At 47.2% G+C, this 18,155-nt stretch overlaps 1 protein-coding gene across 1 annotated transcript in view; it reads right to left on the bottom strand.

The window, feature by feature from the left end:
* The window catches only part of KNL1 (kinetochore scaffold 1), a 598,022-nt gene that overhangs the window by 106,106 nt on the left and 473,761 nt on the right, over positions 1-18,155 (bottom strand). Inside the window, exon 22 of the mRNA XM_085626857.1 lies at positions 10,563-10,631. Within this exon, the coding sequence (XP_085482983.1) occupies positions 10,563-10,631 (69 nt within the window). The remainder of the gene's footprint in view (positions 1-10,562; positions 10,632-18,155) is intronic.

Genomic DNA, 18,155 nt, shown 5'->3' on the forward strand with positions numbered 1-18,155 from the left:
GCAGAGGGTACAGTTTGCATGTTTCTCTTTAAGTGAGGCGGAGTAAACAGAATAGGAGGAGTCAAGCAGGGAACCGATTCTGGTAGCAATTATTCAATGTATCCTTAAGAATGTCAGTAACATCCCCAAAAACTTTTTTTCGAAAAATATTTCGCAAGGGTGTTGTGCCTACACTTATTGGAAGCCTTTGCTTTTAGTTGCTGATCTTTCGGCTGTTTTAAAATGAAAGCATGAGTGACAGCACAGTCATGAATTTTACAATGACACTGGGCTTACTTTGACTCCTACCAGCATATCACTTCCTAGGTTCACACGCAACCTTTGGTAACTGCCACCAAAACTGCACCAGGGTACTATAGAATCTGATGTGGAAAACACATTGAGCCCACTGGACACATCCAGGATTAACCTTTTTATACAGGTGTGGCTGGAGAGGGAGAAGTGTCTAAATTTGCTTTAATCTCGTAACTATTCAGCTCTTCTTTGACATTTGAGCATGTTTGATTTTAATAAGAACAAAAAGTATTGGGTGGAATGCTTGAATTCATCTTATATTTATAAGAAACAAGAGCGACCCATATGTCCTTGTGAACTGGGTATTTGTATTAAACAAGAAAAGGTCCACAAGGAACTTATTTGATTTAGTACATTTATCACTAGGGAGTAAAAGTTGTACTCACAACCGATTGAATCAAAAAACAAGAAGAAAGTATACCAAGGATTATTTCACTTTGCCAAAGGAAAATACAATAAATGCAACTACTTAGGTAGCCTGGAGAACTTATTTACTTCAGCCGAAGTAAACATAATTTATTCCATAAATCACAATTATATCACAAGCAATTTATATTTTTTCAGGCACAGGTGTAAAAAGTGAAAAGAGTGAAGAATTAAACCCAGTGAAGTGATCATAGCCTACAAGGTGAACATAATATTTAGAAGGTCTTAAAAACAACAATGAGAGGCATATGACAATATAACGAATCTTTTTTGCTCTCCCTTTCGGATCTGGCACTGTATCTATCTATACAGAATAGGATTGATTAGCTCGTGCACCTTTTTACATGGTGGGTATTATTGAACGCTTATGTACTTTAAAAGATAAGATCTTATGAATCCGTCATTCCTAGTGTTACCGTTTAGTTTTGAAGTCGCTTACGGTCCATGGCCCGGGTATAGCAATACCTGAGACCACATAAGCAGGATTGAGTTTCTCTTGCCTGACTAATAACATTTTGTTTATAATTCTGTTACCCTCTCTGCTTTCATCTTTCCGTTTTTCACTTGTTGTTTTTTGATGTTTTGAGGTTACTTGACAAATCAATTAAAGTAGCCATTTGGGGTTATGCTGAACATGCCTCTCTCTCCCCACCCCCGCGCTTAGTTTATACATGAATTTTCTTTTTGATTTGCTTTAACTTTGGAATTTAGATACCAATGACTGTTAGGAACAACAATATAGCGCTGTATATGTTGGAAGTAGATAAGAAGAGTTACACTGAATGAAAATACTTATTGTTTCACAAATAGGCTATGTAGCCTATAATAAGATGACATTGATGTAAGAAAATTACAAATAATTGCACTTAAGGAATGTGTAGCATGTAATGTCTTGGGTTGTATATGTATTTTTATATGTATTTTTATGAATATTTATGTGTTTGTGTTCAAACAGCCCAGAAGAAGTCCGCTTCAAGGACGAAACGCGTCGGCTGTGTTGTCAAGATCAAATTGTATTTACAATTTTGTGTTTTGAAAATGAGACAACTATTGTAAATCTTTGAATAAAAATGAACTTTTTTTGAATAATCTTGATGTGGGGAATGAATTGTATTATTGTCTTTCCCGATTTTTCGATGTGTGGTGCACTTGTGCTTATGTTTTAAAATTCATTTTCCATAGGTCAACAATCAACACAGGAGGGTAGTGGAATGGTGAGCAGCAAAGCCATGGACACTGGGAAGAGGGCGGGACAGGAAAGCAAGGCCACAGATGGCAGGAGGAAGGGACCAAACAACACCATGAATAGCGGGAGGAGGGCGGGACGGGTTATTGGAATTACCGTAGCTTGGATTGCTTTTTTGTACTGCTTTGGCGCCCTCAAGTGGCCAAGGAGTGCAACAAATTTAAATGCAACAAATGTAAAAAATCAGCGATACTCTGTTTAAACCGAGTCAGCTGATTTTCAGCCGGTAGGGTACTGAAGTGGACAATCGGTTTTAACCGATTTCCGGACAGCCTAGTCATAGGCTAAAACATGCTGCCATGTGTGGCACACAAGCCGGTTTACCTATTCCTGCCATGCCACACTGTTTTAATCCTAGCCCAGTATCGTCAACCTATTAAAGTTTGTTTGCAAACCCAGTAGTTTTTTTAGATCACGTTTGTTACTTGCTCTGCCGCCCTCACCATCCGTGGCTCCAAATTAGGTATTTAGTATATACCTCTTTTTTTTTTTTTTGTAATATGCAATTTAATGATTGATCTACATTCTTTTCAACCATATTGCAATTCCAAATAAGAAAAGGTGAGAGAACACTACAATAATGTTTAACCCAATTATACATCTTTTCAAAATTATTATAAACATTTCCATATGTGAATAACAATTCATAAGTTACTCCGCATATATTCAGTACACGTCATATTACATACCATGGATCGACTTTGACAATGCAAAGTTACTACTACTTTGTATAAGTATTCAAATAACCACATGGTCCCTATATGGCGATATTTCTTAATTATCTCATAATAAATCTAGCCGTGGATCGGCTTAAGTCCCTTTCAATCCATGAACATACTAGTACTAGATCAGGCATGTTACTTTCATTATTTCTTATGCTACAAAATACATCAGAAAAATGATGAAAAATAACAATTTCATTTTGTTTCACTGTAGCCTTATCAAATAATCAGCAATTTCAACACAGGTTCCACTATAAATTTGTAAGGAGATCCACTTTTTTTTGTTGAAACATTTTTTATTATTTTCCAATCAACAATACCTGCTCATTACACAACGAGTCCCCGTGTCCCAATGGAGTACCGTCCCTCCTAACCCCAACTCGTTCCCACCCCTCCCCACCCCCATGTCAGTGTGCCCCTGTCCCCTACCTCACCCCCGATGTGCCCCCCCCCCTTCCAAGGAAATCATGTACGGACGCTCAATCCCTCTCTGTGCAAGCAGATCTTCCCTCTTGTCCAGGCCTCTGGTATGTGTCCAGGGACCTCCTTCATTCCCATCTCATTCCCCAGTCCCCCTTGCCTCTTGCCTATCCGACGTGCTCCCTCCTTCCCCTACCTCAGATATCAGCCCCTGGAGTTCCACCACCAACGCTTCCCATGCCCTGGCCGTCGCTAGCGCTTTCTCATCGTCTCTTCTAAGAGCCAACTGCACCCGGAGCGTACCCTCCGCCCCCGCCCATCTCACTAATGCTGCCCTCCACCGCAAAAAGCTAGCCCCCCCCCTGGATTTCCAGTGCATGGTCAATTCTCTCTTGGCCAATATCAACCCCAGATCATAGAACTTGCTAGTGACCTTCGTACGACGGGTGTGGGGAAACCATAGCAACAAGCAAGCCCCCATCTCTGGGGTAATAGAGCGGTCTGTCACCTGATTCAAGCAGTCCACTACCTCAGCCCAATAGTCGCCCAACTGCGAACAGGCCCAAAACATGTGGCGAAAATCTGCCCCCTCTCCCCCACACCGTGGACATGGAGAGTGTGCCCCTCCGAAATATTGCAAGACCTTGGCCGGCGTCAGATACGCCCTATGTAACGTGAAAAACCGAACTAACTGAAACCGCGCGTTCCTTGTTCCCTTCCAGGCCCTCCGCACTAGCGTGGACCATGTGGTCTCAGGGATCGCTTTCCCGAGGTCCGCTTCCCACTTTTCCCTCAGAGCGGCCAGAGGGTGCAAGCCCTCCGTCGACAATCGTCGATATAGGCAAGTAATGGCCTTGGTCGTCCCCGCCGTCATAATGACATATTGGCAACCCGCTGCAGTCGGCGATTCCGACAGCCCCATATTCCAATGTTTCTGGAGGCTCGCCACCAAGGCCGCATGAAGCAAAACGTCCCCCCGCGGGAGCCCGTAGGCATCCTGCAAGTCCTGGAAGGACAATAACACACCGTCCCGGAATAGGTCCCCTACCGTCTGTACTCCCAGCTCCTCCCAAATCGCTAGCCCGGACCAATCACCCCCATGTGGGAGCGCTGTACACATCCCTAGGGGGATTTCCGGGGCGTACGGGCAGACTATGGCTGCCCGCCTTTGACACCTATTCCAACACTGCCGGAGGGTACGCTCCTCCAGGGTTAGCTGAGTTAAGTCCAGTCACTGCTGGAGCACCATAAAGGCCAGCACATGCCGTGGGATCAACCTGCCCTGCGGGCCCTCCGGGCCTCTATACTCCCGGGCCACCGCCTGCGTGAGCCACTAAAGCTGGGCCGCCAAATAGTACCATTCAAAATTGGGGGCTGCCAGGCCCCCCTCCGCTCGTGGCCGCCGCAATGTGGTCAGCGCCACCCGCCGCCTTCCCGAACCCCAAATGAAGCCCGTCGAAAGTGCCCGTAGTCGCGCAAAATACGACGCCGGGATCCATATAGGAAGTGTGCGGAAAAAATAGAGAAGGCGTGGCAGCACCACCATTTTCAGCAACGCCACCCTCCCGGCACACGAGAGCGGGAGTGTGCTCCAAAACCCCATACTACCCCGCAGACCACGAAGTGCCCTGCCAACATTCCCTTCCAACAAATCTGCCTGGGTATGATAAATGTTAACCCCCAGGTAGCGCAAACAGCTGCCTTCCCACCGGATTCGTCCCCCCGTCTGCGGTGTCCTGCCGCCCTGTGACAACGGAAACAAACACGTCTTACCCCAATTGACCTTCAGTCCGGACATGCGACCGAACTCCTTCAACAGGGCCCGTATATACCTCTCTTAGCATGAAAACATCCTTGAGCTCCAACCGCTCTGTGAGGGTGTTGCAGCCCGTATCGTGACTAGGCTTCCCTGTACAAGGAAGTTCCCCAATGATGAAGCATGCCACCATTTGGTGGGTGAAGGAAACCCTCCTATAAATGGGACGCCCCCTTTTGATGGTTTAACATACAATTAGGCAATGGCGGCTATAGACCCAAGGGTTCTTTTTCTGTATCTTCATTTATGAGTATAGGAATTAACCCTTGCAGGTCTCTAAATCTCCTCTGGGCCTCATCTGTGATACACCCTACATAAATAACCAGCTTCCTACATGCATGGAGAGGGTCTGATCAGTCATCAGGAAAAACAGGCTTCCTAGTAATGACTTCCAAAGTATGTAAGGAGATGCCTCTATTTGTCTGACAACTGCAGAGATTATTTGGTCACCATTTAGGTTTGACAATCTGGTCAAACAAATTGTCCTATTTAATGTTTTTGGGGATTTTCTGTTTGGACATATAATAGCACACTGTTGTGATCATCAACAATACATCAGCCATCTGGCTCACATATTCTGGCCACTGTGTCCTCAATAGTCACTGAAGTGATTGCCTCCTCACCCTCACCCAAGATACTTGACGAATGTATGTAGTCATCTGCCTCAGAGACCAATATGACTTGGAAAAACACACCATATTTTGTATGCATTTTATTATCTCTGTTGAGAAAGGCTTTTAGTTAGGATTTATGTTTGATTTCACAAAACAAAATGGACACAGACGGAAATTCAATCTCTCTGATAGAATCAAGGTGTTGAAAAGAGCAACCAGCATTTTTTTTGTGACTATGCCTTCAAGAGCCAGTCATAAAGGTATGGCTACATTGCACTCCTTATATTGTCAATATATCAGATAACAGTGCCAGTACCTTGCTAGAGTCATTTCAAAATGAAGCAGCTTAAGATTTGTTGGAAGGAGTTCAGTGCTAGGAACACCGCTAGGAGTTCTAGGTGATTGATGTGGAACTGTTTTTGTTGATTGGTCCACCGTCCCCGAGTGGTGTGTTGAACGAGGTGGGCTCCCCACCCTGTGAGAGACGCGTCGGTGGTCAGCACAACTTGTGGAAGGGGCTCCAAGAACGGCCGCCCTTTGGACAGGTTGATGGTGTTCCACCACTTCAGTGAGCGAAGTGAGCGGCTGTCCACCAACACCAGATCGGTAAGTTGTCCGTGGGCCTGATTCCACTGTTGTGCTAGACATTCCTGTAAGGGACGCATTTGAAGGCGTGCGTAGGGTACTATGGAGATACATGACGCCATCATGCCTAAGAGTTGCATGAACACTCTTGCGGGAAGAGAGTGTTGTGTTTGAAATGTTTCTATCAGACTTTGTATGGTGGCTATCCTGGCTATGCTGGGATAAGCTACGGCTTTGGCTGTGTCTATGGTGGCTCCCAGGTATTGTTGTACTTGGGAGGGTTGTAGGTGAGACTTGGGATAGTTGATGGTAAATCTCAGGTTGTGCAGGGTGTGAATAGTGCGGTGAGTGTGGAGAACGCATTTGTCTAGAGTGTTGGCTTATATGAGCCAATCGTCCAGATAGGGGAAGACATGGATTTCTTGTCTCCTGAGGTATGCTGCCACAACTGCTAAGCATTTGGTGAACACCCTGGGTGCAGTTGTTACTCCGAATGGGAGAACTGTAAACTGATAGTGTTGACCGTCTACCACGAATCGTAGATACTTTCTGTGAGCGGGATGCATAGGGATGTGAAAGTATGCGTCCTTGAGGTCTAATGTGGCAAGGAAGTCTCCTTGTTGGAGTAATGGAAGGACCTGTTGGAGAGTGATCATGTGGAAATGATCTGATTGTATGTACTGGTTCAGAAGTCTGAGGTCCAGTATGGGTCTCAAGGTTTTGTCCTTTTTGGGAATGAGGAAGTATAGAGAATATACTCCTGTGCCCTGATGTTGTAGTGGAACAGGTTCTATTGCGTTTTTCTGAAGCAAAGACTGTATTTCCTGTTTGAGGAGCGTGAGGTGGTGAGGCGTCATGGGACGGTGTCTGGGTGGTATGTTTGGGGGTGGGTTTATGAGTTCGAGGCAGTAGCCAGATTGGATAATTTGTCTTACCCACCTGTCTGTAGTGATGGTATTCCAGACAGGTAGGAACTGTTGAAGTCGGCCCCCGACTGGAGTGGAATGGTCTGGGGGGGAGTTGTGGCAAGTCACTGTTTGGTGGCTGTAGAGGAACGGGTGTTGTTGTTGTTGCCCCGTCCTCGATTATTGTTTCCCAGATACCCTCCTCTAAAATATCCTTTGTTAGGGGATGTTTGACCTGATGTTTTGAATGTGGAAGAGTTGTCTGTTCCCACATTTTTGGAAGCTCCTCTATAAAAGGAGCGCCGAAAGGAGCCTCGGGGTTGAGTGGACTGCAATGCTCCCATAGATTTTGCAGTTTCATTATCTTTTATCATCTTTTCTAGGGCAGTGTCCACTGCCGGTCCGAATAGTTGCTCCTGATTAAAGGGTTGAGCAAGAATGGAGGTTTGTACTTCCGGCTTGAAGCCAGAGATGCGGAGCCATGTGTGGCGTCTAAGCAAAACGCTTGTGTTAACTGCCCTAGAGGCGGTGTCCGCTGCATCTAATGCACATTTAATGGAGGCATTAGATATTAGTTTGCCTTCTTGTATCAGGTCAGTGGCCTGTGTTTTAAAAGGTTCAGGCAGGTGTTGCAAGAGATCCTCCAGTTGATCATAATGGGCTCTATCATAACGAGCCAATAGGGCCTGTGTATTTGCGATACGCCAGTGGTTAGCCGCTTGAGCGGCAACCCGTTTACCGGAAGCCTCCAGGAGTTTAGACTCCTTGTCTGGGGGCGGCGTATCTCCGGTTGTTTGGGAGTTGGCCCTTTTTCTAGCATTAGAGACGACTAGTGAGTCTAGGGGGAGTTGCGCCTTAATGTACGCAGGATCTTGTGGCGCTGGTCTGTATTTCTTCTCTATTCGGGGGTTGAGAACCCTGGCCCTGACAGGGTCTTTAAAGACCTCAGTGGCATGCTTTATCACTCCCTTGATCATGGGTAGAATGTGGACTGTTTTCTGGGACTGTTCAAAGGTGTCGAGGAGAAAATCCTCCTCAGGAGTGTCAGTGTGCATGGTGACACCATGAAATGACGCTGCCCTGTTAATAAGCTGACCGAACCCTAAATGGTCATCAGGAGGGGAGGGTTTTGAGGGGTATGGAGCGGGGTCAGGCACGTCAGGTATCGGGTAAGTCCAGTCATCTACTGGTGCTGTGTCCGGGAGTGTAAAGGGATCAGTAGGATCAGTGGGTTAAGTGAAGAAATCTGGGTCTCCCCCTCCCCCAAAATCATCATCATCCTGTGGAGGTGGTGTATGAGAAGGAGATGGTAGAGGTGCAGGCGGTGGTGTTGGGGGGATGGAATAGGGGGTAATGTAGGAGAGGAAGGACATAAGGGTGAAGTGGCACAGTCCTTCTTCTTTGGAGGTGCTGGAGGAGGTGAGTCCAGCTTCCTTTTCTTGTAGGGCACCGCTGTGACATGTCCAGTTTTTGGATTTATGTAAATCCGTTGTTGTTTAGGATCAGGTCGAAAGAGTTCCTCAGTGTCCGAAGGCGGCTGTGGCGCCGACTTTTTTGTGTCTTTCTGGACGTGTTTGGGCACCGAAGATGTTTTGGGTGCCGAAGAACTTTTCGGTTCCGGTGGTTTTTTCGGTGCCGAAGAACCTTTCGGTGCCCCGAAGAACCTTTCGGTGCCGATAATGTTTTCGGTGCCGATGATGTTTTCGGTGCCGACGGGCCTTTTGGAGTCGGTGGAGATTTAGGCGCCGACGAACGTTTCGGTGCCGGTGGAGATGTCGGGACCGAGTGACGTTTCGGGTCCGATGGATTTTTCGGTCCCGAAGCCCGCTTTGGTGCCGAAGGCACAATGACGTGAGGTTTGCTCGATCCCGAGCCCCCTGCAGGCTTACTTTTCTTCGGAGCCGGACTCGAGGGCGGGGCTTCAGAAGATGTTTTCGGTTCGCGACTGTGCCCAGTTGGCAGAGTCTTGACCAATGTCTTTTTGGGTGGTATTGGGGTAGGGGGGCTGGTACTCACAGGCTGCCCCGGATCTGAATCGTCGGCCTCGGACACGATTTGTAGATCTTCGGAGTCATCGTCAGGGACGTCCTGTGCAAAGATGTCTTCTGGTTCCGGAACCGGCTTGGCCATGATATGGTGTCGAGCTCTCCGGTCCCGGATGGTTTCCTTTGAGCGGAATGCGGCGCAGGCTGGACAGCTGGATTCGTTGTGGTCTGGTGAAAGGCACAAATTACAGACCTCGTGGTGATCCCTATGAGGGAACTTTGCTCCACATTGGGGGCATTTTTTAAAGGGTGTCCTTTCCATCAGCCGCGTCCGGAGTCGGTCCGATATCGAGTTAGACGTCGAGTATTCAAGTTTTGAGAGTTGTAGTGATTGTAATAGGTTTTCTGCTGGAGCGGAAAAAGTTCATCCGAACCCAATGGCGGAAAAAAACAATCTGAGGATGGAGTGGATGCCCATGCGCACTGTTGTCCAAAGGAGGAGTCACCAATCTCGTGACCAAAGACTTCTTCCGAAGACAACAACAACCTGCAATCATCCGAGCCCAACACCAGATGGCGATCTTATCCTTAGTGTGTGATCTGCAGCTCATATGCCTCGAACATTGAAACCAGTAAGCCAGTTGGAGGAAAACAAACAATATTTTAGAAACTGTTTAGAATTTAGAAAACTATGTTTCAGCATTCACTCAAAACTGTCAAAAGAAACAATTTAGTCTTTTAGATAACAAAAAAAGTCCCTTTCAGAAAAAACCCAGTTCATTTATCAAATGGAACTGCCCAGCAGGTGAACCATACATGCATGCAATCACTAGATGGTAGCATAATTAAAAAAATGTTGGGAAAAATCATTAGCTACGATCAATGGTCTCCAATCAGAGTTAGCCAATAAGGAGGGATTCATTTTTAACTGCAATGTTAAGATATTTTTTAGGATGAAAATACTCCAAACCATGTCAGAGTATTCACAACAAGAGACCAAAAGCTTTTAAGGCCATTGAAAAAGACTGGTGGAACCACAAGGCAGAGCAGTGATGCACATTTAGTGGTGTCAAATTAATCTCGAAGAAAACAATCAGTACATGTGTCCCCTTTACAAGCCATCAATCTTTCAGCAAAATCAATCAAGATTTCATAAAAGAAGAGGAGACTAGCGCCTTGGATCTATTCTGGATTGCTGTACAAATCAACCAAAGATAGGGAAGATTAAGGTCACTGGTTGCTCTGATGAGGACATGATCCTGAGGAGGATCAGAGGGCATAATGTCTGCCATTGCAGGTTCCATTCCAGTCCTCGCAAGCAAAGACTCCAGTTGCTCTGCAAATATGGTGTGAAGGGAGAAACGCATCGGGATCTGTAGTCTTTAAATACAAGCGCACAAATTACACCATTGCCATTAAATGCCATTGAACTACATTAAAATAAGTTTATTACAGTTGATTAACGACTGTACAAATTTTTATAACGGTTGTTAGTACCCATAAGTCAATATAGAGCAACTATGCTTGTACATCTGGTTCCTAGTCTTACCATCTAATAGGGATTCAAAGTTCACATCTGAAATTTTTCTGCAAGGCTGGCGATTAAAAACAGCACCATCTGAAAGTAAAAGGAGGAAAGAGGTATCAAAACGTCAGCCAGGAGAAAGCTGGCACACACAAAAACACTTCCCGATATCCAATTAACAGAGAAACATTAAGTTATGGGGTAGTTTCACAGCTGTTTTTCAAAACAATTACATTGGTTTGGTGAGACAAGGGCGACCCATATACCAAATGTGGAATAACGGGCTCACAAACGCCACAAAATGATTGAAACACATGTTGCTATGACCATCTTTCAAATGTACTCTTTACAAGTTATTTCCGTACTTGTCCTTGTGCACTTTAATGTGTAATTCTACAATCAGGGGCATAACGCATGCAAATGGGGCCCCACAAACAACCTTTCAGGGCCAATAATCCTTCAGGGGACCCCATTCAGACCAAGGTCAATAATTATATGACATGTGGAAGATTAAGAGGCTCCTTTTCACATTCTACAGAGGGGCCCCATCAATTTGTGTTGGACCACTGCAGCCAATATCCAGAGCCAAAACATACCTTCCATTGCTCTCCATAAAATAAACTCTACACACATTCTTTTAGAATGCAGTGCTTCTTAGTGTACACTGTTTTAGCCGAATCCCTATTCTGTCCGAGGTCGGATCATTAGTGTTCCTCATAGCGTCTTTTTACAATTTAATAGTGGTTATTGGGAACCAGCATTGGCAAAGCCAATAGGTTTTGCCTTTACAATAGCCATTGGCTTTGCCAATATGTTTAGCCATGTTGTACATTAGCATTGCTAAAAGTTACTGGGGTAAAGGAGAGTGGTGTGGAGTGTCATAAGGTGGAGTGCTATAGATTGGCATTGATGATGTGTTTTGTGGAGGGAGTAGTATCGTAGAGTGAAAGGGAGGATATTGTAGTAAAGTGGAAGGGTGTAGAATGTTGTAGAGTGGAGTAGCATAGAGTGTCGCAGAGTGGTGTATAACAGAGGAGTTGCGTAGTGTGTTGAGAGTAGAGTGGCATAGAGCAGAGTAGATTAGATTTTCGTAGAGAGGAGTGGCACAGAGTGGAGTAGTATAAGAGTTGAATGGTAGAGTATGGTAGAGTGGAGTAGCACAGAGTGCCGTGGAGTAGTGTGTTGTAGAATAGAATGGAGTAAAGTGACATGAAGTGGCATAGAGGGAGTTGGGTAGTGTCGTGCTATAGTGTGGCATAGAGTGGAGTAGAGTGGAAGAGAGTTTACTGGAGTAAAACTTCAGAGTGGAGTATCGTAGTGATTAGTGTCAGAGTGGAGTGTCGTAAAGTGGAGAAGAGTGGCCTCCAGTGAATTGGCTTAAAGTACATTGTTGCAGAATAGATTGGCAGAGTGCAGTGGCATATAGTGTATTGATTTTGAGTAAAGTGGAGCAGAGTGCAGTGGAGCAGAGTAGATTGCATCAGAGTACAGGGAAGTGGTGTACATTGGAGTGCAGTAGGTTAGAGTACAGTGGCATAGAGTAGACTGCAGTGGCATGGAGTGCAGTGGTGCAGAATAAATTAAGAGTGGCATGAAGTGATGCAGTGTGTAGTGGGGTTGAGTAGAGTGCATTGGCAGAGTGCAGTAGAGTGGCACAGAGTTAAGCGTGCAGCAGCACAGAGTTCAGTGGTGCATAGCAGAATAGAGAGGCATAGAGTGTACGGACGTAGAGCTCAATGGTGCAGACTAGCATAGTGTTCGGTGGCAGAGTGCAGTCTTGCAGAATAGAATGGTGAAGCGTGCAGTGGCAGAGTGTTGCAGAGTATAGTTGTGTAGAATGCAGCGGTACAGAGTAGTTGGCATAGAGTGCATTAGTTTTGGGTAAAGTGGAATTGAGTGCACTAGCGTCGAGTGCACTGGTTTAGAGTAGAGTGCCACAGAGCGCAGTGGCGTAGAGTGGCGCTGCGCAGAGTACAGTGGCACAGAGTGGCAGAGTGCAGTGCCATAGAGTATTGTTTCAGAGCAGAGTGAAGAGACGAAGAATGGAGTAGTACCTGCTAGAGTGCAGTGGCATAGAATAGTGGTGCAGAGCACAGTGACGTAGTGTAATATAGAGTGGTGTGGCACAGTCAAGTAGAGTGTTAGAGTGGTGTAAGGTAGATTGCTGCTGAGTAGAGTGGAGTGGCGTGTAGCGGTGAAGGGTGGAATGCAGTGGATAGAGCACAGTATTGTAGAGTAGCATACAGTGCAGTAGTGCAGAGTGGAGTGGCATGGACTGGAGTGGTGTAGAGTGTAAAGGTACAGAGTGCAGTAGAGTGGCAGAGTAGTGTTCAGTGGCGGTGAGTGCTGTGTTGTAAAGTGCAATGGTGTAGAATGGTGCAGGGTAGAGAGCATAGAGGAGTGACGTAGAGCGCAGTGGCATAGAGTTTAGTGGTATAGAGTGGAATCGAGAGGTACAGAGTAGAGTGGCACAAAATAGCTTGTTGTAGAGTGAAGTGGCATGGAGTGGTGCATGGTAGAGAACAGTTACAGAGCAGCAGCGTAGAGTGCATTGGCATAGAATGCAGTGTTTGGCATAGAGTGCTGTCACGGATTGCAGTGGGAAAGAGTAAAGTGGGGCAGAGTAGAGTGACGAATTGTTCAATGATGCAGAATATATTGCTGTGGCTTGGCAGTTCAGTCTGGACTGTTCCCATGAGGCACAGGGTCAAGACTGATTTGCATAAGGCCAGGGTATAAACTGGTGTAGCATGGTGAGCAAAAGAACAATGGATTTAACCTAGATCTATTCACAGGGGGAGAATGTTTGATTTGCTCTTCATTCCTTCCATCATCTGTGTGTCTTGCTTTCTCTCCCTAAGTGTGCCGGGTATGCCCAGACTTTGGTCCCGGGCTCTCTGTGCCACTGGATTTTAAGCTAGCCTGGCTGATGAGAGATGATGCCCCCGAAACCAGTCCCAAGTTTCTTGTTTCCGGTCCAGGGAGGACCTGGCCTGGCAGTTCGGTCTGGACTGTTCCCATGAGGCACAGGGTGAAGACTGATTTGCATATGGCTGGCTCTAAACTGCGGTGGCATGGTGAGCTAAAGAACGATGGATTTAACCCAGATCAATCGATTGGGGGTGAATGTTTGATTTGCATTCTGTCCATCATCTGTGTGTCTTTTGTGTAGAACAGAGAGGCATAGAGTGTATTGGTGTAGAGTGCAGCAGCATAGACTAGAGTGGAGTAGAGCTGCAAAGGGTAACTTGTGGTGGAGTAGACTGCAGTGGTGTAGAGTAGATTGTTTCAGAGTAGAGTGCAATGGTATACGGTGTAGTGTAAATTATAGTGGCTTAGAGTGGAATGGTAGAGTGCAGTGGCGTAGAGTGTATTGCTCTTAAGTAAAGTGGTGTAGGATACAGTGGCACAGATTAGAAAGGAGTCTCTTGTTGAAAAATAAGGCCCACTGATTGCTTTTCTGACTTGATGAAGGTTGTAGCCATGAGGCAGTCACATGGGGGGAAAAACAACATGTTACTTACCTTCGATAATGCCTTACCTGTTCAAGACTTTATCTAGCCGCAAACTCCTTACCCTAAAATTACCCTAGGCATCAGACTGAATTCAGAAAAGTTTTCTTGAGTACTCCTGCGCACCGGTAGGTGGTGTCATTTGGCTCTGCGTGGCATGATCTGCAACGGAAGCGACGTGCACGGTGCCACTCCAGAGCGCTGAAGTCAGTTTCTTTTAGCAACTTTCTATGCCAGGAGCGTGGAGCCACAAAAAACACTTACCACTGGTGTGTAAAACTAGGGCCCTGTAAGGGGAACAGCCCTGTCACTAGAAATCTGTTCACAGAGCAGGGAGGGTAAATTGGTAAGTAATTTGCGGCTAGATAGAATCTCTACCAGATAAGGCGTTACCGAAAGTAAGTAACTTGTTCATCTGATACAAACTTATAGCTGCAGATTCCTTACCTTAGAATAGATACTCTAACATTACCTCCATGGAGGTGGGTCTGTACAAAGTATCACACCAGAAAGTCCTGCAGGACCGCATGGACGAAATGCCCGTTCCGACAGACCTGACTACCCAGGCAGTAGTGCTTAGTGAACAAATGCAGAGATGCTCACGTTGCTGCCCGGCAGATATCCAGGACCGAGTGCCAACGCAGAGGTCACAGCCTTTGACCTAGAGGGATGAGAACGCAAATCCTCTGGTGGTTGCTTCTTGGCCAATGCATAGCAGATTTTAATGCAGAGCACGATCCAACTGGAGATGATGCATTTCTGCTCAGCCTTCCCTTTCTTGACCCCGACATACCCCACGAAGAGTTGATCCTCCACTTGGAACAGTTTTGTGCGGTCAAGGTAGAATGACAACACTCTTGTTGGGTCCAGGTGGTAAAATCTCTCCTCTTCTTTAGAGGAATGGGGTGGAGCGTAAAAGGTAGGTAAAGTAATGGACTTGCTTATGTGGAACAGGGTGACTACCTTTGGCAAGAAGGATACTGGAGTCCGAAGGACTAGGTTTTTTTTTTTTTTTTTTTTTTTTTTTTTAAAAACCTTTATTCGTGCATATTAAAAGAACAAATACGGGCCTACAACCTTCAGGCCGGCCACGATACGGTTAAGCACTGATACAAACATTACGGCCCCTGTGCTTCAACGGTCAAGATTAGCAACGATTTATGAATTATACACTGGAGAGATCCTTGATCCCTGGGAAAGGAGAAGTGAAGGTTAATTTTAAAGTTTTTCAAAATAATTTTATCAGGGAAAAAGTCAGTGAAGAATAAGAACCAAGGAGATTCGAGTCCGCACGATATCTTCCCCACGCGGGAGAGCAGCATCATCATTAAAACAGCAATGGAAGTAAAATCTCAGGCAGTGAGGCAATGCAGTTATATAACAGGATAGTCACATAAGCAATTACGCACCCCTCCAGTGCCGCCCCCACTCAGTCAACCCCACACCCGGACCCAGAATCGAAACAAGTATAGCGCAGAAACATAAAAAGAAAAGAAAGGCCCATAGAACTAATTAGAAACAGTAAATTACCCCCCCACCCTACACCAATGCGGAGGCTACGGCCTGCCCCCCCCCCCCAGCATAGTGCCTGTCGCCCAATAAACCCGAAATATAGACAAGAAAGAGAGTAAGAATAGAGTAAAGAAAGATAAGAAAACAGTACACCTATGATAAAGGGGGTGAGAAAAGAATAGGACTATTCTAATCTAAACTCCCAAAGAGAAGAAAGTGGGGAGGAGCCTACGTATCATCAGAGCGCCCTAAACCATCGGCCATCTATGGCTTCCACACACTGAGAACCCACTACACCAGAAGCGGTCGTGTGAAAATGAATTGTCACAACAATTTAAATGAAGGAAGACAGATCGCGACGAGTGCGCACAAAGTATACATACAGTTCCAGTCCCAGTCCAGCCCATCCGTGAAACCATGGCGATATAAATCAGTCTAGCCCTGGCCCGATCGCGGGCTTGAGATTAAGCCAGCCCCTACATGAAGGCCCCGCATCCCGTGCAGACAAAGACAATATGGCCGCTCGGGAGAAGATGGTGAAGTAGAATCACAAAATGGCCGCCGACCATCTGTAGAGGTCCCTTTGTGCACCACATAAAGTCCAGACATGGCATGTAGAGTACAGGAGTTCCACAGAAAAGAAGCAGTAGGCCACCGTGAACGATTCCTCGAGGATGTTAGGTGTCGCTCAGCTGGATACTCTTGCAGACGCGGTGAGGCAGGCAACAATGAAGCAGGCAGCAATGAACGGGGAAACAAAGTATCCGCTGTTGAGCTGGAGAGCAATTGATCCTGGGTGCCGGGAAAGCCAGATGCAGGCACCAGTGTAGCACGATCACACACAGCCGTTGCGTCCCCGCAAGAGGACAAAAGCACTGGCGGACCCACGCCGTGTTGATGACAAACGGAGCGCTCACGGCCCGCAGCCGACAGCATGGAGTCAAACTGCTCACTCAGCGCCTGAAAGCGAGCACACATGTGTAGACGAAAGTCCCGCAGGACGGCCAGAACGGAGCCGCATGTCAGCGGAAGCTGCACCCCCACATCGGCAGCAATCCGGGACGGCACTGTGGAGCTGGTGTCTGGTGGAGGGAGGGCGAAGCGGGCAGCGGGCAAGACCGGAGTATCACCCCCCAGCCGCGAGCAGGCAAACAACGCCATGTTTTACCGCCGGACGGTCCAATGGCCAGGGGGGGGGGGTCGTAGCAAGGAGTCAGTTCCCCTCAGGTCTGCGCCGCAACTGGGAAAGCCAACAGTCGCCTCCCTTCCCTCGGGTTCTCTTTGCCGCCGACTAGGCAATAGAAGAAGGGGGTCGGCAGCCTCCCGCAGCGCGGTCCACAGATCGGGGCAGGAGACCCGCCGCACCGGGGCTTACCTTACAGCCCCAGCCTTTCAGGCGCAGGGTGCAGGAGGTGTCTGGCCGTCCCTCCCCAGGCTCATCTGGCGACAGTACGTGGTGTTAGGTGAGGTCGGGACCGCGGGGCTCGGGTATGCGCTAGCGGGTCCGGTGACTGCGGAGCTTCCAGGGGGCCGGCAAAGGCCACAATGGAGCAGGGGTCCAGGGCGGAGAACAAAAGCACCAAAAACTCCGGCATCCGGGCGGGCTGAGACTTCGGGGAAGCGGCGGCGTGGACAGCGCGTCGTCGCACACGTTTCACCTCGAGAATCGGCAAGGATAGGAATCAGGATGATAGTCCGGGGCCAAGGGCCGACAGAGCCGGGCGCTCAAGCGTCTGCTCCGGTCGCCATCTTGGCTCCTCCCCCCCCGAAGGACTAGTTTACCGGGGAAAACAGAATGTAAGGAGGCTGAGAGGACTGTGCCTGTAGCTCTAAGACCATCTGGGCAGATGCAAGTGCCACCAGAAAGGCAGTTCTTATGGTGAAGAGCCTAAGAGGACAAGAATGAAGAGGCTCAAAGGGAGTGCACATTAAGAAAGTAAGGAACAAGTTATGATCCTATCAAGGCATTACAAAGAGCGGAGGGAAACTTGCTGCAGACCTTTAATAAACCTATTTACAATAGGGGAATTGAGGGGAGAATGCTGATCTGGCAGCCTCAGAAAGGCAGAGATGGCAGATAAATAACCCCTCGAAGTGCCCAATGCAGAGAGCTGCTGGGCCACGGTTAAGATCAACAAAAGAACATGGGAAAAGGGAGAAAATAAGGGATCAACCTGTTTCTCAGCACAACATCCCACACAATTATTCCAACGGACGGCATACACTGTTTTGATGGAGGGATGCCAAGCTGCCAAGATAACAGCACAGAGTGTGGGCGGAGGGTTGAAAGCTGTCGCCGCTCAATATCCACGCATGAAGGCAGAGGGTTGACAGGTTCGAGTTGAGAACCATCCCCTGTTGCTGCGACAGAAGAAACTCCCGATGAGGCAGTCTAATCGGAGGAGGAACAACTGCCATGCTCAACAGGTCCGGATACCAAACTGAGCCCAGTCTTGAGCCACAACGATAACATAGCTCCGGTCATTCCTAATCTGCTTCAGAACTCTGGGCAGGAGTTTTATGGGCAGAAAGGTGTACAGGAGGCCTGAGCTCCAGTTCAGAGAAAGATTCTGAGCAAGAGTCACCTTGGAAA

The sequence above is a fragment of the Triturus cristatus genome, chromosome 9, assembly GCF_964204655.1.
Source record: "Triturus cristatus chromosome 9, aTriCri1.1, whole genome shotgun sequence".
Taxonomy (NCBI): Eukaryota; Metazoa; Chordata; class Amphibia; order Caudata; family Salamandridae; genus Triturus; species Triturus cristatus.